Source organism: Dipteris shenzhenensis, chromosome 9 (assembly GCF_047967505.1).
Source record: "Dipteris shenzhenensis isolate YYH24624 ecotype China chromosome 9, Dip_SZ_1.0, whole genome shotgun sequence".
Classification (NCBI taxonomy): Eukaryota; Viridiplantae; Streptophyta; class Polypodiopsida; order Gleicheniales; family Dipteridaceae; genus Dipteris; species Dipteris shenzhenensis.
In genome coordinates this window covers 327,151-349,543 of record NC_141604.1, presented here as the reverse complement: position 1 = coordinate 349,543, position 22,393 = coordinate 327,151, and the positions used below count along the sequence as shown (strand labels likewise).

At 40.8% G+C, this 22,393-nt stretch overlaps 1 protein-coding gene and 4 pseudogenes across 1 annotated transcript; 4 read left to right on the top strand and 1 right to left on the bottom strand.

Annotated features, from left to right (window-relative positions):
• Nucleotides 1–1,628: 1,628 nt before the first annotated feature.
• LOC147898041 (uncharacterized) lies at nt 1,629–2,552 on the bottom strand (annotated as a pseudogene).
• Nucleotides 2,553–4,796: 2,244 nt separating this feature from the next.
• On the top strand, nt 4,797–6,527 carry LOC147898040 (uncharacterized; annotated as a pseudogene).
• Nucleotides 6,484–22,393, top strand: part of LOC147898035 (uncharacterized) — a 66,957-nt pseudogene continuing 51,047 nt past the window's right edge.
• Nucleotides 7,161–8,002, top strand: LOC147898039 (uncharacterized; annotated as a pseudogene).
• LOC147898038 (uncharacterized) lies at nt 8,263–8,936 on the top strand. The gene is made up of 2 exons (XM_087378820.1): nt 8,263–8,406; nt 8,514–8,936. The coding sequence occupies exons 1-2, from the start codon at nt 8,278–8,280 to the stop codon at nt 8,934–8,936; spliced, it is 552 nt and encodes a 183-aa protein (XP_087234946.1). The 5' UTR covers nt 8,263–8,277.

The window sequence follows — 22,393 nt, the reverse complement described above, 5'->3', positions numbered from 1 at the left end:
TAGTGGGCCACATGAATCCACATTATTTTAGATTCAAATTACACGAAAATACTCCAATGATGCAACGGAGAGACTACTCAATGGATGGAGATGATCTATGGAGTAATCCATATGCTTGTTGCAAAAAATACCAACATTAGAGGAAAGCAAATTTGTTCTTGCAAAAAACAAATCACTCGATATTGATGAAATGAAAGGCCTTGAAGCATTCATCAATCACGTTAAAAGTATCACACAAAAATATCTGGAGTAGTCCAAAAAGAATGATAAGATAATCAAGTCAAGTGAGTCGCTTGTTAATTATTTGAAAGAACAAGAGCACTTGCCGAGCATTGAGTTTTGTGATTTGTTTTGGCCACAACTATGTGGCATTGTAGGGTCTTTAATTGCTAGATGCACGACAACCATAGTCAGGGAAGAAGCTCAACATCTACTTATGCCTCGCAGATTTTGTGGACGAAAGGGCGATAAGCCTTTGCCAGAGTTTATACCATCTCATGAAATCCAAGAAGGTATTTTCATTATGGTTTTGGCAACAAATGACGAATAAGAGACAAATGACCAAGGTGGACCAATTGGGTAGCAAAGGTTGTTTAGATATCCAAGGATGAAGAGGGAACGACCACTAGATTCATAGCTTTGTGTTATGAACCAAAACCCTCTAAAGGTCTACCAAAAATGTTTACACTGAAAGAGCCTTACAATGGTTGTTTGCTAAAGAAATGAGAATGGGTTTCCAACAACGACATCTTAGCTAAAGTAGAAGTGAGTAGCATTATTCATTGCTAGAGGTCATGGATGCAAAGTCAAAAAAAGAAGCATGGATACAATGTGGAAAAATGTATCACAATTCCTGACATCAGTCGCAAACATATCAAGCACCATTTACATAGGCTTGATGCACATCAAGAAGATTTAGAGAATCCACTACAAGGGATCAGGCTCATACCTGTGCTACTAGCCGTGTAAAATGACTTGTGAAAAAAAAGTAGCGGGCTCGTGTATCAGCACGTGTATGATCACGGCCACAGACATGCGTGTAAAAGCGTGTGTATGAGCCGCCACAAACGTGCTTATACATGGGTCTATACACGCATTTTACCAGTGTTGCTACACCAATACATGTGTTCTTAACAGAGCTCCTACACGTATACACACATTTTTGACAAACTTTATGTGCATATACACGTGAAGTTTGAACAGAGAGCAAAAATAAAAAATCCACAGAGTGATATTTGGTGCCTGAATGCTATTCTAGCATTCCAACACCAAATAGCACTCTCTGAATTTTTTTTAAGGTGCATGGCACCATCCACAGAGAACATTTTGTGCATTGTCAAGACACAAATCAAGAACGTCACGAATGCAAACATTATCAATACACGATTCAAGACAAACATGAATGCAATACTATCAAAATTTGAGGTGTGCTGAAATAAATCGATGGCTTTCATTATGCAAAAACATATATACAAGGGAGTCCATATGTCAAAATAGCCCATGGTTTCAATTATAAACAAATATATACAAAATCAAATTGGTTTGTCTAAAAAAGCCCATGGCTTTAGTTTCAAAAATATATATACAATCACATCCACAATACAGATGTGATACTATGAGTTTGAGTACTACTCAGACTCAGATGATGACGAGCCACTCCCTCCAGTATGAGATGTGTTCACATCGGTATACATGTCCGATGTGTAGTGTGGAGCAGGAGAAGCGGTGGCAGAGGTAGGTGGATCTTCAACGGCAGGAGCATCAGCAGGTGCAGCAGCTTGTGCCTGTTCAAGTAAAATATCATATATAAGTATATCTATATGTAATTCAAAATTTAATAAACCTAAATCATTCATTTAGATTTTTCAAGTACCTGTCGACCGTAGGGTCTCATGGCCATCTCAAACTACGCGTTCGTAATACGTCCCTGGCTTCTGAAGAGGGCCCACATGTCACGTCTACTATGCCGACGAGCATATGCAGTCTCGTGGGCTGTGGGCTTCCTCCCCATAACCCGTCGCTGTAACATAATCAACACAATTTGTAAGATTAAAACAATCATACAATCAATGAATTAAGTAAAAAATCAAATAAGGTGACAAGATACTTATGAACTCTGCCTCCCACGACTTGATGCCTCTAGATCCGAAATGCAAAGATCCAATGGTCTCCATCTGGATGTTTCGTGCCTCCACATGTTGCCTGCTCTTCATGCCACCCTCTGCTCGTTTCTTTGCCTCCTTCCACTCGCATTTGTGGGTAGTGGCAGGTTTCTCCATGGGATAGCCACCCGCCTCCTGATTTGCTCGATCATCATACGCGAGTTTCTTAAGGTGAGATCTTTTATTACTTAAGATCTCCCTTATTCGCATCCTTCCCCATACATCCGAGAATGTCGCATGTGGGGGATTGGGGTACCGACTATGTACAGCCTCTATCACCTCTCCAACTAATCAACTATTTTGATCTTTAAATTTAATAAAATAATTTTTGTATAAATTTGAGACTACCCCATGCATGTACTCCATTACCTCTTTCCCCCTTGCATCCATCACTATCCCACCCCTATCCATCACATCATAGTATATTTCTGCCTCCACCTCTCTCACCTCCTCCTCATCCTCACTGTCTCCTCTAACTCCTCTCCCACTGCGTGCCCTACCACTTCCCCCACCAAAGCACCCGACGCATCCTCCACTCCCACTCTCCCTCGTGCGGTGTCTACTCTACTCTGTACTGCGGGTGGAGTCACGACTGGGGGATTGTGCACGTGACACAATTCGTGATGGTGGCTGTGAGGGAGTACATGATGGTGGTTGTGATCCATGACGTGACGGTGCTTGGGAGGGGGTGCGTGTGTCTGGGAAGGGGTATGTCTCCTCAATGGGTGTGGGAGAGGAGAAGCATGCCGTCTCGCTGGACTCACAGGCACAAACGGCAGTGGAGTGAGATTGGCACTCGGGAAGGGGGGGTGGACCATACCAAGGAATCTAGGAGGGGGATGGGCATACATATACTCTCTCAACTCTACTCTACTCTGTACTATGGGTGGAGTCAGGACTGGGGGATTGTGCACGTGAGACAGTTCGTGACGGTGGTTGTGAGGGAGTATGTGATGGTGGCTGTGAGCCCTGACGTGACGGTGCCTAGGAGGGGTGTGTGAGTGTGTCTAGGAAGGGGTATGTCTCCTCGATGGGCGTGGGAGAGGAGAAGCATGCCGTCTCGCTAGACTCGCAGGCATAGACGACAGTGGAGTGACATTGGAACTCCGGAAGTGGGGTGACCATACTAGGGAATCTAGGACGGGGATGGGCATACATATACTCTGTCAGCTCTACTGGGCCAGGTTGGTTCCCAAAATGAGCTAGCATCTCCGCAAACCAAATGCCGTATGCAAATGGATCGGATGAAGAACTTGGATCCATGAAGAATTTGCACACAAAAAAAACATAGCATATAAAACATAGCATCTAATCTCATTGATTCATTTACTTTTACTTACTTCCTTACCTTCTCCCCTTACCTTCTATTTCCCTCTTCCTTACCTACTTCTCTTACTTCTTACCTGCTCTTCCCCTTACTCCCTTACCTTCTCCCCTTACCTTCTCTTCCCCTCTTACTTCTTTCCTTCTCTTCCTTACCTCCTCCTCTTACTTCTTACCTTCTCTTCCCCTCTTACTTCCTACCTTCTCTTCCTTACCTTCTCTCCCCTCTTACTTCTTACCTTCTCTTTTCCTTACTCCCTTACCTTCTCTTCCCCTCTTCTTCCTACCTTCTCTTCCCCTCTTACTTCCTATCTTCTCTTCTCTTTCTTTCTCCCCTTACCTTCCCCTTAGCTTCTCTTCTTTATCTTCTCTTACCTTCCCCTTTCTTTCCTTACCTCCTCTACCTTTCTCCTTTTATAACGAATCTACTCTGCGACTAACAAAGAACAAAAACAAAATCAAAATCAAAACATGTGCAGGCAAGAAGCAAAAAACGAAGACAGAAACTAATGCATAGTCGCATGTATGCACCTGTCAAGGAACACGTGTATGCATCTATCAAAAAATGTGTGTATATCCACGTGAACAGACTGTGTAGACAGACTACACGCATTGCCACACGTGACCTGCCAAAAACGTTTCGAGAAAAATCATCGACCACTGACAAACGACCTTAAAACATCACCCCAAACTAACATTCTCGTATGCAAAAGTACACAAATGATTACTCAAAGTGCAGAGAAAGAAAGAGGACAAAGGAGAGAGACAATTTCATGAGAAAAAGAGACATTTGCATAAAGAAAAGGAAGGAAAGAGACAGGACAAAGGACAAACTGACTCACCTCTGGAAAAGTGAGTCTTCTTTTTGGCCTTTGTGCTGAGGTTTCCTTCACCCATGTGTGCTCCTTCCACCCGTGTGATCTTCCTTGCACTTGCCTTTCGTTGTCTATTGGATGATAGAAGATTTGGCGGCGACGAAGAAGAGGAAAGAAGTGAAAATGAAAGGTATTTGGGGTAGGCAGCGGGTTTTGTTTTACGTTTGACACAAACCGTCGTGGGTAAAAGAGCGTGTATCTTTGCGTGTACAGAAGGATAGCCACGTGTATACATGCATTTTTACACAGCATAGTCACGTGCGTACACGCATTTTCACATAGCATAGCCACGCTGTACCTTTTCACACAGCATAGCCACGCTGGTACACGCAATTTTCACACAGTCTTAACTGCGCCCATACACGTGATACAGAGTCTTTTTAAACTTCAATTAAAAGATTGATTATGATTTTGTGTTTATTGTTTTATATACAAGATGTCATCAAACTCCTTAAGCAGTTCTGGTGAGGATGAGACAATGCGTCACCATAATCGCGATATGTGGTTGGCACAAAGAATCAAGTGTATGTGTAATCGATGTCAAGGATGCATTGTACGAGCGCGTCGAATTATCTTGAATCACATCTCCATGTATGGAGAATGGAGTCAAACATGTTTAGAGGTGAGTAGATGTAAATTGATAGTATCCAAATGACTCATGGTGTCCAAATTAATGGAATTGTAATATATATACTCTAATTGGAGCAAGATACAGTACCACACCCTAACATGGTGCCTTACGCTCGGCGTGAGCATGCGAAGCGTCGATGAGATGATGCTGGAGCTTCGGGATCTATTGTCAGAGATGAGTGGGCAAGGGAAGACAATAGCCCTGCACCCCACAAAGTCATGGAAGAGGAAGTGTTCGATGAGATATGGTGCGGCATCTTTTTAGGGATGATCCCAAAGGTATGGATGACAATGATATAGAACAATAGCATCTTTACAAGGCTTCGTCGACACCGGTATTTGAAGGGTGCACATTCTCTATTTTATGTGCTTCACTTGAACTACTAAATTTATAGATAGTTTATGGATGGAGGAATGCAAGTCTTGAAGTAAGCATTCTAATTTGAATAAGTGGTTAAGGGTTTCGCAATGAATAAAACTCAATATGTTTTAATCGTTAATTGACGATATGGAATGCAGGCTATTATCAAATATGCTTCCAAAGGGGAATAGACTACCCACCTCAAGAGACATAGCGAGGCACTATGTGACATCTCTTGGAGGATTGGATTATGATCGCATACATGCATGTGTCAATGATTGCGTTCTCTTTCATGGGACGCATAAGGAGGCTCGACATTGTCCCACTTGTGGTGAAGCAAGGTATAGAATAGATGTGAAGAGTTTTGATGTACCTCATAAAGTCTTGCAACACTTCCCTATAATTCCTTGCATCAAACACATGTTCAAGTGCAAATCCATAGTTGAGCTCATGTCATGGCATTCGTCACATCGATCGGATGATGGCATGTGGAGAATTCCCGCAGACACTCATGCTTGGAAGCATATTGAAGATGAGTGGCCCAGCTTTAAAACAGAGCCCAGAAACTTGAGACTTGGCCTAGGTGTGGATGGAGTGAATCCATTTGGTTTCAAAAGTACCGCATACAGCGTGTGGCCAGTTGTATTGGTGAATTACAACCTTCCACCATCAATGGCGATCAAGAAGGGACATCTTATGTTATCCCTTCTAATTTCAGAGAAACATAAAGTAAAGCACATGGATGTTTACCTCGAACCATTGATTGATGAGTTGGAGGGACTATGGAGAGGTGTTGCAGTGGTGGATGTTAGTAGGCCTCCCTCCTCTTGACACTTCGACTTGAAAGCAGTGTTAATATGGGCAATGCATGACTTTCCAGGATACAGCGATTGTTTTGGTAAGAATTCAAATCACCTCTCTACTCTAATACTATTGGTTGTATTTATTATAATTATTGACTTTATTATTCTAACTTTTATTTATATTTTAACAGGTTTGAAAACATCAGGTAAACATGCATGTCCTTTTTGTGGCCCTTCATTAGTATATGAGTATGCTGACGGTTTATGTAAGACCGTATTTGATAATCATCATCGATTTCTCCCATCAGATTATCCTAAATATGTTGCTAGTAAGAGTAACATTCCTCCACAAATACTTTGTGCAAAAGATTGAAAGCGCATTTGGGAGTTTACAAATGTTCTTCCTCCAGATGGCATGAATAAGTTTTTTAATCTTGTTTTGATCACATAGAGCAATCTTGTTCTTGTGTAGGTACTCCATTTTTTTCAGGCTACCATATTGGACCCATCTTAAGATCAACCATCTTCTTGATCCCATGCACATCTTCAAGAATGTGGCATTTGGTATTTGGGAACATGTTACTGGTAAACGAGACAATGTCAGCGTACGGGAGGACTTGCGCATCGCAGGACGGATGCGTCAAGCTTGGCCATGAAAGGAGGATGGGCACGTTCGTCTTCCATATGCACCATGGATTATATCAAAGCAGGAGGAGAAGCAGGTAAAGCAGGCCATCACTACTTTGCGTACTCCCACTGGATGCATGAGATCATTGAAGGGAGCCTTCACAACTACTAAGAAAAGAGGTGTTGAGCAACTATACGGGTTGAAGTCCCACGATTGGCACAAGATGCTCCAAGTAAGTGTTTTCCAAGTCTTGTACGTTGAAATTAAATTTTGTAATGCCATCAACCATATATACATGTGCTCTTATGTGTGCAGTTCATACTATCTACTAGCATCGACCATGGTGCAAACAAGAGTTTGAAAAAATGTATTTATAAGATGGGTGAGCTTGTGAGGTATGTAAAACCCATGTTGAATCACCCTTCATTATACCTTGCACTTTGATTTGATAGTTTTTCAAAATGAACGTGCATGAGGTATAACATACTATTCATTTGTTTTTCAGATATGTTAACTCCAAAGCAATTGATCTAGCGACATTGGATAATGCGCGTGTTATGGCAGTGGGAGTGGTTTGTTTGATAGAGGAAACTTTTCTGCGAACCATTCTCACAAGCCAACTACATCTCATTGTGCATTTGGTGGATGAAATTGCTTTATGCGGCACTGTGCATGCACATTGGATGTTCTTTCTAGAGCGCTTCATGAAGACCTTAAAAGACTTTGTGAGACAAAGTGCAAGGCTTGAAGGAAGCATGGCTAAGGGTTGGTTGATACAAGAATCTCTTGTATATATTTTAGAATTTCTTGGTCAAGTGGACAACTCTTTGCCGCGACTATGGAGCAATGAAGAGGACTTGAGGATGACCTCTATTGTGCCCCAAGGAAAAGGACATAGTAAAGTAATTGACAAAGCATTGATTGATGATATTAATTTCACTTGCATCCTTAATAGTGATGTGATGAGCAGATAAGTTACAAGAAATGAGGATGCAAAGACAAGAAGGCAAGCAGAAAGAGCTCTCTTTCAGAGGCAACATGGCTCTCGTAAGGCGTACCCTAAGCATCGAGCAACACTTCTGAATGATATCCATGTTGATTGGTTGCATGAAGAAATGGAGAGAGCAGAGAGAGACGAGGGGCTGCATATCACGGCGGAAGAATGGGAGTATGCGCAAGGATGCATGTTAAAGGTACATGGAACTAACATTTTACATTAGTTGTAAGTGATTTGCTTTTAATATTTATTCACATTGCTTACACAAATATTGCTTCTATTTTGGTCCAGTGCACTATGTTCAATGCTATATGGTGTGAAGGAAAGCATTTTCAAACACAAAGAATTGATGATAAGAGGAATACACAAGATTGCGGTGTCATTAGTAGCTTTGAGGGAGCCAATGGAAAAGTGGATGATTATTGTGGCACAATCTAAGACATATTTAGGCTTGACTTTCGTCGCTTCTTTGTGTATGTTTTGGATGTAAAATGGCAAATGAACGTGGTGGAAAAAGGACCTAATGCAACGATAAAACGCCATGAAAGTGGCTATGTAACTATTGACTCTACAAAGTTTTGGCAAACAAAGAAAGATAAGCTCGTATTGCCACAACAATGTGAGCAGGTATGCAATATTTTTTTATCAATGTGTTTTATATACATATATATCTAAGCTCACGTACCCCTTGACTTTTGATATGCTAACTAACTGCAATATGTATATTTGAGTAGGTTATCTATCAGCCAATGGTGCATGACACTAAATGGTGGTACGTCATTCCTGTTGCACCATGTTCCAAAGTGATGTACAATACATTCACTGATATGGAGCATATGGAGGATGTAGCAGGCCGTAATGAAGATGATGTCGAACATGCCAATGAAGATGTTGTGATTGATGATCAAGAAATAAGAGATCCTCATGATAATGAGGATGAGCGTGCCATTTCTCATGATCATGAGGATGACCCTACCATTGATGATGATGGTGATGTTGATGTTGATGAGGATGATCGGGGCATCGGTACCATTATCAATGGACAGAATATTGATAGTGGAATAAATTTAATCATAGCCTTACAAATTGATCAAATGGATATTGATGTTGACCGTTTGGCAAGGATGGATCTCATTGAAGATGAGATCGAATCCTAACCAATCCATCATTGTATCATTCTAAATTGATGACAATTCTCTTGTATATGTTGTCTTTTAATTATCATCTCATGATTTGTTTTTGAATATAAATTGTTGTAAATGCATTTAGTGGGATCGTGTAATGATATATACTGTAATGCACTATGAGATGGTTTAAAGAAGATGGTTTTTTAAAAATAAAGGTAATTTTCTCTGCTATTGCGTGTAATATCGCGTGTATATTTGCGTCTATAACACAAGTTTTACGCGTATATACACGCTTTGATATACGCATTTTTAAAAGCAGATATACATGCAAAATTAGATGCACATATACACGCGCCCGATACTATCATATACATGCGCGACCATACACACGCCCGTAACTTATCGCGTGTATGGTAGCATTGTCTTGTAGTGATTTTAGAATTAGATGACTTCGAAAGAGATTCAGAGGCATAGAAGAAAGTTATTTGTTTCAACAAGGGTGTATCTCTATGCCACCATTGTGTGTTGATATCAACAACTCTTGCATCGTGCCAACTATGTCGTACTCTCTTAATAATGAATCAAATATTTTAATAATATCAATTTTAAATTCATGTTATGTTTTGGTAATAATAGGAGTTTTTTAAACCTTACCAAGAAACTAATCATTTTCTCACCAAACTATCAGTTGGAAAAAGAAGAAATAAACATAGCATGTCCAAGTTTCCTTTTTAAACACATCTTTCACTACAAATACCGTCAAGTAGTCATGTTTTCAATCAAAGAAGATAAAAATTAAAAGTAACTTAATTTTAATGCCAATTTTTTATTTTTTGTGTGTTTTTTACTTGGATATACACTTACACTTATTTGAACAAGTTTGGAAAAAAGTCGAAAACAATATATAAAGTCTCAAATTTCTCAATAGTGTGTTTGAAGCTTCTCTGTACCCAAGGCCTTTGCAAAAATATTAGCCACATGCTCCTCGGTGCTGACATATACAAGATCAACCTCTTTAGCTAGAACCTTCTCTCTCACAAAGTGATAATGCACCTCAATGTGCTTCATTCTAGCATGATAGACTGGGTTATTAGCAATCATAATGCTGCTAATGTTGTCACAATAAATGACATCTCCACCATATACTGATTGGTCTAAATCAACATGTAGCTTTTGTAACCAAGCTACCTCACATGCAGCCATAGCTGCACCCTTGTACTCGGCCTCTGTGCTTGACAAGGCAATTATCGGTTGCTTCTTGCTGATCCAACTAATGGTAGCACTCCAAGGAAAAACATAAATTCGCTAGTATATCTCCTATTGGAGATACTACTAGCCCAGTCAGCATCTGTGTACCCATGTACCTGTATGGGTTACTGAACGTCATAAAAAAGTCCATACTACAAAGTGGACTTCACATATCTCAACATGCGTCCGCATCTAAATGTGGCTTCCTCAACACCTGCATAAACTGACTCACCAACCCCACATCATAGCTCGAATCCGGTTTGGTGATAGTCATGTATATCAAATTGCCAACTATGCATTTGTACACAGTGACACCTTTAAGAAGCTCCCCTCTTTTTGGACTGAGCTTCACATTCCGCTCCAATGGAATAGAGATGCGCTTACAACCTATCATCCCATACTTGGACAAGATATCCAAGCCATACTGCCTATACAACAGTTATATCCCACTAGGGTATCTAATAACTTCAATGCCCAAGAAGTAGCGCAACCCTCCCAAATCCTTCATTTCATATTTTTGCTTCAAAAGTAGCTTCACTTCATCAATTTCTACGTCACTGTCACCTATAACAATTAATTCATCCACATAGATGACTATGAGCGCAATCCCTCTATCTATTATTTTCACATAAAGTGAAAGTTTGCATTGGAAATCTGAAATCCAAACATAACAAGATACTGGCCTATTCTATTTGACCACCATGCCTTGGGCACTTGTTTTAAGCCATACATGGCTTTGTGCAACCTGCAAACAAAACGGGATGTGCATCATCTTGGTAACCTTATGGTTGCATCATATAAGCCTCTTCTTTCAAATCACCATGCAAGAATGCATTCTTTACATCCATTTGATGCAAAGACCACACTTTTGCAGCAGCCATAGAAATTATTGCTCTCAACCCTTGCAACTGGACTAAACGTTTCCTGATAGTCAATGTCATATGTCTATGCATATCCTTTGGCAACTAACCTTGCTCCCAGACCCATCAGCATTGTGCTTCACCTTATACACCCACATGCAGCCAATCGCCTTCTTATCATGAGGCAATGGTATCAATTCCCAAGTGTGGTTTGCATCCAAGGCAGCCATCTCCTCATCCATGGCTGCCTCTCAATTTTTCTTTCCCACTGCATCCTTAAAGGAAGCTAGCTCTCTTTCTTCTAGAATTTTGACCATATATGCATAATGATGGTCTGAAAAACCATCATATCTCAACCTATCAATAGGATACTTCACACGTGTGGACGTGCATGTACCTACATCACCTCTAGGAGTCTTAACCACATTCCTACTTTTTCTTACACCTGGTGTAACAATTGAAGGAATCCCAAGTTCCTCATCAAGGCTCATTTTTGAGCCACTAGACTTGTGGGGGGAAGGGGTCAACTGACCCTACCAAACCACAAGGACTCGGGGTCTTTCGATGGGAAAAATATATCCCACAGGTGAAGTCACATATGCCAAGTCGTCATTGTCATCATAGTACCATCACTATTCTAATCGTATTCTCTGCCTAGCTATCACCTAAGCACGGTCAACACACAAAGAAGGGAAAAGGTTAAATGAGAAGTCTCAGTCCTAAATGATGTCAAAGTTGCAGTCACTTGGGTTCAGTTAAAAAGGAAGCACTAACTGATGATATCCAAATGGATATTTGATTCCATAGGCCTCTAGAGGACAAAATTCATGGACACATTTGTGTTCAAACTTTCTGCACTTGACTGCCGGTGGGTAAGTTATCAGCGGTCAAACACTTGTGCACACATGTCAATTTACAAAGCAAGTACTAACAGAATGCTACTGAGGAAGAATTTGACATTAGAGGCTGAAAGTATACAAAAAATAAATGTGAGTTTTAGTTTTGAGTTTCTTAGTTTTAGTAAGCTAAGAACTTGGTCAAAGCAATCAAAGTTCTAGTTAACTAGTCCAATTTACAAAGGAAGTGCCCTCAAATTTGGGTTGACCAAAAATCAAAGTCCACATCCTTCAAGAGCAAAGAAAATTAATGGGAATTTTAGTTGGAAATTTCCCTATTCGACCTAACCAGCTCAAGATATTTACATTCAAAGGCATCGAAGCCCTGGTTCCATTTCTGAAGCAACCTTATAGAGTATCAGACAAATTTCAGTTTTGTCCACATCATCATGCAGAACGTAGAAGAATTGATTCCAGCATCAAGCATTATTCACGGTCAACTGTATGGTCAAATAGGTCAGTTTACAAAGCAAGTACAATCAAGTGGGTTCAAACTACAAATCAGACATTACGAGTGCAATCATGCCCAAAAAATAACATAAGTATATTTTTTGACCACCGCAATTTGACATAACAACCATGAGATCTTTAATTATTACAAAATCTGCAAAAACCGCAACCCAGGACCTAGGCCCGACCCAATGCACGAAAACAGGACCTAGGTAGCTCCAAATAGGTCATGCAACCACTCATTACGAATGCAATAAGATCAATGAACAACATTCTAGAAGCAACCGTGATCAAAAAGGATCATCCATGCGAGATATAGTTAAAAAATCAAAATTCTTTACAAATATTTTCTTGAGTAGTGTAACCAGAACTGAAGATCAAACTGAGAACCAAAGAAATAGCAACCAGTTTGCTAGAATATGCTCAGAATAAGCCAAAAGAATATGCCAAAGAAAACCGGATGCCAACCTGGCTACCCCGTGAGCTAAACTGAGTGCCCACTTGTCAAGCTTCTATGTAGCCACTTGTCGCAAGCACAAGCTACCACTTGGGGAGAAGCTGCCACTTGTCACAAGGGGATTGAAGGAGACTTAACAAGGGTATGCCAAAGGTTTGTTTGACGTATGCTTTTTCGGAACCCAAACAGACGGAATCGGAGTGGCGACGAAATGGCGTGTAGGAGACGGAATGGCGTAACACGAACTGTGAGGAAAGAGGAAGGGAGTGGAAGGAAGAAGGAATGATGGAGAAGCTTAGTAGGAAAGGTGGAGAAAGGAAATTGAGAGCAGGGAAGCAAAAGATGGCTGAGTAGGAAAGATGGAGGAGGAGGAGAAGTCGGCGCATAACAAGTAGTAGCAAACCAGAAAGGTAGAGGTCAAAGGATCCAAGGAAGAACGAGGGGAGGAGATGGCTAAGGCAGCCTTACAAGGCAGCTGGAGAGGGAAAGGATGAAGGAGGAGGCGAGCAAACCAGCAGGCAGCCAGCACTAAAAGCATAAGTTTTTTCCTCCTTACTTTCTTTCTCCTTTTGCCCAAACGTGAGTTATAGGGAAGAAGAAGGAGAAGATGAGATGCTAATGTTAGCATGTAATTCGGAGGTCTAATCAGAAGAAGATTAGGTGCCATGGGTTCCCTCCCCAAATCGTCCAAGAAGGGGAGTTTTCTGCATCCAGAGAGAACCTCTGGTCTAATCAATCGACTCATGAAAGAATCAATAAGAATTCCAAAGCTGAATTCCGAAGCTGAATTCTGAAACTACATTCCGAAGCTGAATTCCAAAGCTACATTTCGAAGCTACGGAAACATCTGCAAGACCCTGTAGACGAAGTGTCAAGACCCGAATGCCATAAAAACTACTAGCGGAACCACAAAATCCATGACGAGAAGCCGCAAACATGCCTCGTAGCACCAATCACGTGGGCAATGCTGACATCGAAAACCACCGCTAGTCCTTGTAGCACTGCATGTCAAACCGCATCTCTTCCGTAGGGGCTTGGAGCGAGATCTCGTAAAAATGAAAGTGTAGCCCGGATCACTCCTGACAATAACCTTGGAGCGGATCGTGTGCCCGTAAATACGGAATTTGCTAAAAATAGACGCATCGGATGCTCGCATAAATAGGTAAAAATTTTGGCACCATCAACTCAGATAGGAACATAATAAAAAGGAAAAGTGGACTCTTCGGCAAGGCCCAAAAGGCTGAAATGGAAGCCCAAGATCCATCTACCATACCAGATGAAATAAAATGTGTAAAAATGACACTAGAACAAATGTAATCATGCCCGATCTGATCCACTGATATAAAAAAAACATGCACATATGGAATCTGATGCAAGAGCCATCCCAGATACCATCAAGTAGCATACAAAAACACCAGTATCACCATAAAACTAGCTATAAGCTGCTGCCACAAGAACAGGTGTCACTGCCAAATCTAATGGCATCTAGCTGAATACATCCTGCATAAAAACCAATAATGGTCTACTGGCAACAATACAACCACAGCTATAATAACCTCATGGCATAAGCCATAAACACATCTGCTACCAACATAAGCAATGATCTGCTAACATAGGCATCATAAAAAAGAATCATAATACATCAATGAAACCACTACATCCATGGCATAACTAATCCAAGGCATACATATGAGAAGCACCATCAAGATAGACATACTATCCATGAACAAACCACTAGCAACATGGCAAAAATATCAGACATCAAGTCATAATCACATAGCATCTGCAACTCCATGGTATCATCCGTAAAGCACATCCATCATATCCATGAAGCAACTGTCTGCTACGCAGCTGCTGCAACATCCCTAGCAGAATGCTAAGGTTTGGAACCACCTGTAAAAGAGGGATGCAGACCTAACCCCTACAATGCAACCTAACACACAATATGTAGATATCCCACTGAACAAAATTATGATGTAATGCCCAGCAAAATGATGGAAAAAACCCAAGGATCATGCTATGCAAGATGCAAGAGGAAATGCAAGCACATAGGTAAATGAGATGCAGTCACACGCAAGTGTGCCTAAATGCAAGAGGTATAGTGAGTGAAAATGTAAATATAAAGATGACAACTAATATTGGAGTCCAAGAAGATCACTCTACTCATCTTACCACACTCAATTGTGACAAGGATGTCTCGAGGACTCACCCCACCCCTACCATCACTTAGCTAGTAGGATGAGGCAATTCCCAACTCACACCCGAGCTCACTATCTCATTCAGGTGACACGAGACCTAAACAGCAATTGTCTCCAAATTGGAATGTTAGATCAAAAAATAGGCCCTAAGCCCACCATGTCTCTCCCATCCAGAGATGGCCCAGCAACTTCCATGCAAGTGTAGTGCACAAAAAAATGTAGAAAAACCCAACCCAAAAACAATAGCTAGTCCTAGATGTTGACATGGTTGGAATATATGTCAGAATGATGTCGGAGTAACCAGTGGTCCATCCACTCAGCCTCACAATGTCCACATAGATACTACTAGGGTAAATTGACTCACCGATTGCTCAGGGCACCATCCCCACTCAACTCAGTGGAGGTTTGGAAGATAAAACATTGTACCTCCAGCCTCATGAAATAACCATTGATAGGTAGCCATACCACATCCACTGGCAAAGCCCCAAAATAAGAACAAATCACGGCAAACATCACAAAATCAAACAAAAACCACACAAAAAAACATCAAGCAAAACAAAAAATAGGATAATGATCCCTGCTAGGCTAGCCCTATCTATCACAGGACTCTCCATCGACATGAGAGTGACCACATGAGACATCAAAAATAGGTGCAGGGTCCACCTTCTCCTTCCCTTTACATGATACCTTAGTACCATTATGTGGACTGCCATGAGAAGATCCACTAGATCACAATCTCCTTATCCATGCATTGGATCCATTGTTTGAGAACTCACCCATGTCCACTCAGACTTTGTGACATTTGATCTACATTTATAGTAGCATCACCATTTCCTGCATGTGCATCTTCTATCACTTTTGTTGGTCCATACCAGTAACTCATTTCATCAAAAACTACATTTCTGCTCACTTGCATCCTACAAGTGGAAGGTTATAGCAATGGTACCCTTTTTGCTACAAACAATACCCAATGAGGATGCATTTTTCTTCCTTTGGATCCGGCTTAGTTCTCCTCTCATCACGAACATGAACATAAGCTATACAACCAAATACTTTCAAGTGTGAAATATCTAGTTTTCTACCTATATACTTTTACTTAGGTGTCATTCCATGGACACTTGTAGTGGGGGTTCTATTCATAATATGCACAATAGTTGCTATTGATTCAGCCCAAAAATAATCAGGCATCTTCTTTTCATTCAACATAGCCCTTGCAACTTCTGCAATGTGCCTATTCTTTCTTTCTACAACCCCATTTTGTTGAGGGGTAGATCTACATGAGTACTTTCTCTGAATTCCCTGTTCTTTTAAATAATCACTGAATTCATATGAGAAATACTCTCCCCCTCCATCACATCTCATCACTTTTATATGTGTGCCCTTTTCCTTCTTTAACCATAGCCTTCTTAAAGGCTTTAAAGTGGCTGAACACTTTACTTTTGTTGAAATGAGCACAATGGAAGCAATGGATAGGCAAAATAGTGTGTTCATTATTCATGAGAGAGCCCGGTATAAATAGGCATAAGAGTATACACCATTGACATCATCAATGACTCTTGTAGTGGAATCCTAGATCCTAAAATCACTCCTTAATTCTCTCAATCACACACATGGCACACTCCTATATTCTAGCAACACACATATGGCAATACTGCCTAGATCATAACTTAGCTCATAGGCTAGCACACACTCACAAGCACACTCCTAGTCCTATGCACTCCCATATGATCAACCTTGATGCTACCCATTACATTTTACCACTCTTGAGTTTGCTTTCTCAACACCCCCTCTCAAACTCATAATGTACAAAAGTGTAGGCATGACGTAGCTTGGTCACCCATGATCAACTCAAGGACGTGTCTACCCCTAGTAGCTCAGAGATGTGGAAGATTTAGGATACTTGTGCCAGAGGTGTAGCCATGACTTGATACATAGAGTTTACTTGGGTTTGATCTACATCATCATGAAGCAACGAATGTTAAGGGATTACATCATTTCAAAACAATCTATCATCATAATGGGATGTAGAAGGAGCTTTGGAAGCTCCCTTGTTCTTTACTATCATACTGAGGTTCTGATGTTGTCCTTCATCTCGCTCTAGGTCTTCATCTTCATCCAATTCCTCGTTGTTGGTGATGCTCATCAAATATGCTTTCAGTGCTCTCTTCCTTTGAAAACAATCCTTCTCTTTGTGGCCTTGTTTGCGACAAAAATCACATATAATAATGTCATGGAACTTATGCTTTCCTTTGCCATTGTAACTTTTGTGGAAAAACACTTCATCTATTGTAGGTATCGGTGTCTCTTGCTTGGGTTTCAATTTCTTCTCCTCTTCAAGAAGAGAAGATTCAACCTCTACCAACCTAGGATCTGGCATGTTTGTCAAAGTAGTAACCACATTATCATATTCTTTTGGAAGATATTTTAACAATACACCAATAGCAACATCATCATCCACTCTAAGGTCAATGCCGGCAATCTGGATCATTAAGCCTTTCATATAAGTTAAATGTGATGCAAGGGATGCATGAGACTTCATTTCTAATCTAAAAATTTCAATTAGCAATCCAAACTTGGAGCTCTTTGAATTAGTACCAAAGAGGGTATTCAATTGATCCCATGTCTCCTTTGTAGTGTCACAACCATCTACATGATGGATGTAGGTGTCATGATGATGGCTTGAGCCTTGTCGTCTGTCACCTCCCAAGCCAAAGCAAGTGTAGCATCACATGGTTTTCGATCTTTGCCATTTGCAATATTCCATAGGCCCTTCTTCATCAAGATGAGCTTTATCCTTGTTTGCCAAGTATGGAATGAAGTACCTTTGAATTTGAAGCTTGAGTACTCATTGTTGGAAGGCGTTGTCACCAAAAGATAAGAAACAAACTTGGATTTGCAATCCTTGGTCACTCTTCTTTGACTAATGCAAGTCAAATATCAAACTGTCATCACCTCCAAAGTCAAAGTATGCATAAGAATACAATGAAGCACTAAATTGAGGTTCCAACCAACCCAAATCAACCAAATGAAGATGCAAGGAATTGAACCTAATAACAAAGAGTAAACCGAGCAATTGACCAAGTCAAATGATTGAACTTGACCAGAATTTTGACTAATAATCCCAAATTGATAGACCAACAATTGAAGGGCTGAATTGAGCACTTTCAAGCCAACAATGAGAGGGCTTTTGTAGGAAAATGAAGTCCCTTGAGGTCTCCAAAAGCAACAGAGAGGAGAGAGTAAAATGTGCTTCACATTGCCATAGCCAACAGCTTGAAGCTAACTAGTATTTCGATGATTTCTCCTCAACCCTTCGGCCAAGTGAGCTCAAATTTGAATAGCAAGTAGCTCATACATCGCCAAACTATACCTCAAAGGGTTTGGTGAAATTTGATCTCTACAAGTCGCATTGTGAAGAAGTTTGGCGAGCAAAGAACAGGATGTCACAGCAACTCAGAGTAAAATTTTGTCAATCCCAACGGTGGAAAGGGTGTGCCTTAGTGAGGAAAAGCTGTGGCTAAAAGGATTTTGAAAGTTAACAGTCGGATCTAGAGAAATCAAAGTTGCAAGGTCTGAGCAGAATTGGGGAGAAATGAGATGAGCTTGGAGAGGAAGATGACACACGTGGCAAGCATGGAGGAGAGTCAAGGAGGGTGATATGGCTTTGATACCATGTTGAAATGAGCACAGTGGAAGCAATGGATATGCAAAATAGTGTGTTCTTTATTCATGAGAGAGCCCAATATAAATGGGCATGAGAGTATACACCATTGGCATCATTGATGACTCCTTTACCGGAATCCTAGATCCTAAAATCACTCCCTGATTCTCTCAATCACACACATGGCACACTCCTATATTCTAGCAACACACACATGGCAATACTGCCTACATCATAGCTTAGCTCATAGGCTAGCACACACAAGCACAATCCTAGTCCTATGCACTCCCATATGATCAACCTTGATGCTACCCATTACATTTTACCACTCTTGAGTTTGCTTTCTCAACAACTTTTATGCAACTAAGCGGCACTAATTTTTCAATCCTCAACAAAGCATTCATCTGGGTTCAATTTGACTTGCAAACCTTGCTCAACCATTTGGCCAACTGAGACCAAGTGGATGAGCAATATCATCACATGTTCCAACATAACCTAGCTTTTCTAAGCTTTTGACATCACTAAACCACTTCACCATGATTGGTCATGTGGTTAGAATCACTTGGGTCAACAAACCATACATTTTTTCAATCCGCAACATTTTCTATCATAGAGTTAACCATGTGCTACATCTCAAAAAGGTACTCATCTCTGTCATCACCATGCCCACTAGATGGTGCATAGTTGCTTTGCTGCAACTTCCCATTCCTGATGTTTTGCTTTTATAGCAGGTCTTCTCTTTATGTCCAGGCTTCCCACAATAATAGCACTCTGTGTTCCTGTTTACCTGCTGGTTCCTTTGTCATGAGCCATGTTCCTTTGGCTCCCCTTGCCTCTAGAGTTACCACGTCCTCCTCCACTGGTTTTCTTGTTGTTGTTGTTAGTTCTGATTTCCTGAACAACCACCAAAACGGCCTCTTCCTCTACCTCTATGTTGATTTGAGTAGAATGTAGATTCTTGAGAACTTCCTTTGTCTAAACCACCATTACTTTGCTCTTCACTCAACAAGAAAGCAACAAATTCTTGAAAATCAGGAAAGGTCTCACAAACTCCAATGGATGTCTGAAATTGTGCATAGTCTTTTCCAAGACCATTCGAGGTCATGGACACCAAGTCCTCATCATTAACAGGTGCTCCAATTGAGCCAAGAGAATCAACAAGGCCTTTAACCTTCATAGAATACTCATTTATATTTATCTTATTCCTCTACACATTATGGAGCTCCTACTTGCATCCTATATATACACAATCATGGAGTCTGAAACACTAACCAACAACCAATACATGACCTTTTTTGTCTTTTCATGCTACTCTTTAAATGTCTTCATCTCTGCAGCAGTAGGAGAAGCACCCAAAATTGGTTCTTGCTCATCACCATTGATGAATGGCCATACTCCCCTTCCCATAAGGAAGTTTGTCATTTTGAACTTCCATGCTTGGAAGTTATCTTTCTAAGATTCTCCAACAATAGTAGAAATATTCTCAAACATCTAACAAGTCCAAATCTGTAACTACAACCTAAAAAAACAAAGTTTTATCTCACAAAGACGAGAACAACAACAATTCTCTAACACCAAAAATTTTGCCTCACAAGGGCAGTGGCAAGGAACCACGAGTCACACCAAGTGACAAAAATTCATAAACATAACAATCCAAAACTGGCCTGCATTTCTCAAAATCTCTGCAATATGGCACAAAGCAACCTTTCTATTGCAACTTTACACAACAATAAAAATACATACACAGTAAAAAAGAGCCACTTCTCCTAAGTGCCTGCTCTAACTTCGTGATGCAAAAAAGGAGCTTTAAACGGTCGTGGAATGGAAATTTTCTAGGTAATACTCTCATGCTTTACAGTGAAGGGTGCCTCAATCTGAGGTTGTGAACTTTGCACTCATGACTGTGTACCTGCACCAATATGCTCCCAAAAGCTCGAAAGAAAGGAGACGATGATTCTCTTACCAGGGTATCGTGATCTTCGCTTGCCTCTGCTTTCTACCTGAGCTTCTCACCACAAACCAATCTCTAATACCATGTAAATAAGTAGGGAAATAGGGAGGAGACTCGACTACAGCTTTCTTCACAACTCACAAAAGAGAGAGGACACAAGGTTGGAGGCGGAAGCCTGTCTTCACTTTAGCACACAACAACAATACAATGAGAGATAGGTATACACTATATGTGTAACCCTAGAATGAAAAGAAAGCGGGAGAGAGGGAGGAGTGTTACTTGCAGCTATCTTAACAACAACATAAGGAGAAGACACACGAGATAAAGGCTGAAGCTTTCTTCTTCTTATTTGCAAATGCCACACAACTACTATACATAAAAGAGGGGTATACCCAATATCTCTAACCTTAGAGTACGTGGTCCATAGTGTGGACCCAAACCATACATACGTGACAATCTAACTATGCCACAACGATCACACACAAGAGTAGATGTAATATAGCTGTTATTCGATGGCAATGTAATAGCCATAACCAACCATGCCCGTGACATGAATGACAATCACCCAAGCACGTGCGGTTGAGCTTGATATCTCAACACCCCCCCTTAAGCTCAAATCCAATTCCAGCACACCAAGTAAGCGTCTAAACCTGCAAAGCTTCTCTGTGCCTGATGCCTTCACAAAGATATCAGCCACCTGCTCTTCGGTGGTGACATACACAAGATCAATATATACCACTAGAACCTTCTCTCTCACAAAATGATAGTGCATCTCAATGTGCTTGGTTCTAGCATGGTATACTGGGTTATTAGCAAGCATGATGTTGCTAATGTTGTCCCAATATATGACAACAGATTGTTGCACTGACTGGCCCATATCATCAAGTAGCTTCCTTAGCTAAGCTACCTCACATGCAACCATTGTTGCACCCCTATACTCAGCTTCTGTGCTTGACAAAGCAACAGTGGGTTGCTTCTTATTGCTCCAGCTAACAGCGCCACTCCCAAGTGAGAACATGAATCCACTAGTAGATCTCCTATCCGAGATACTACTAGCCCAGTCAACATCTGTATATCCATAGACCTCAATTAGTCTTCTAGCCTCATAGAAAAGTCTGTAATATAACATGGACTTCACATACTGCAAGATACGTCTAGCTGCATCTAGATGTGGCTTCCTTGGAGCTTGCATGAATTGACTAACCAGCCCCATAGCATAGCTTCAGTCTGGCATGGTGATAGTCATATAAATAAGACTCCATACCAAGCATCTATACATAGTAACATCCTTCAACAGCTCACCTGTATCTGCACTGAGCTTAGTATTCTGCTCCAAGGGAACTGAAATGGGCTTACATCCTATCGTCCCATACTTAGATAGCATATCCAATCCATATTGCCTCTGCAACAACTGTATTCCACTTGGTGATCTAATCACCTCAATCCCTAAGAAATATTGCAGCTCTCCCAAGTCCATTTCAAATTTTTGCTTCAAGAACAGCTTTGCATTACATACATCTGCATCATTATCTCCTGTGATAATCAAATCATCAACGTAGATGACTATAAGCACAATCCCCCTCTTTGTCTTTTTCACATAGAGTGAAAAATCAGCATTGGAAATATGAAATCCAATGGTGACAAGATACTAACCAATCTTGTCAGACCATGCCCCGGGTGCCTGTTTTAAGCCATATAAGGCTTTGTGCAACCTAGATATAAAATCAGGGTGTGCATCATCCTCATATCCTTGCGGTTGTATCATA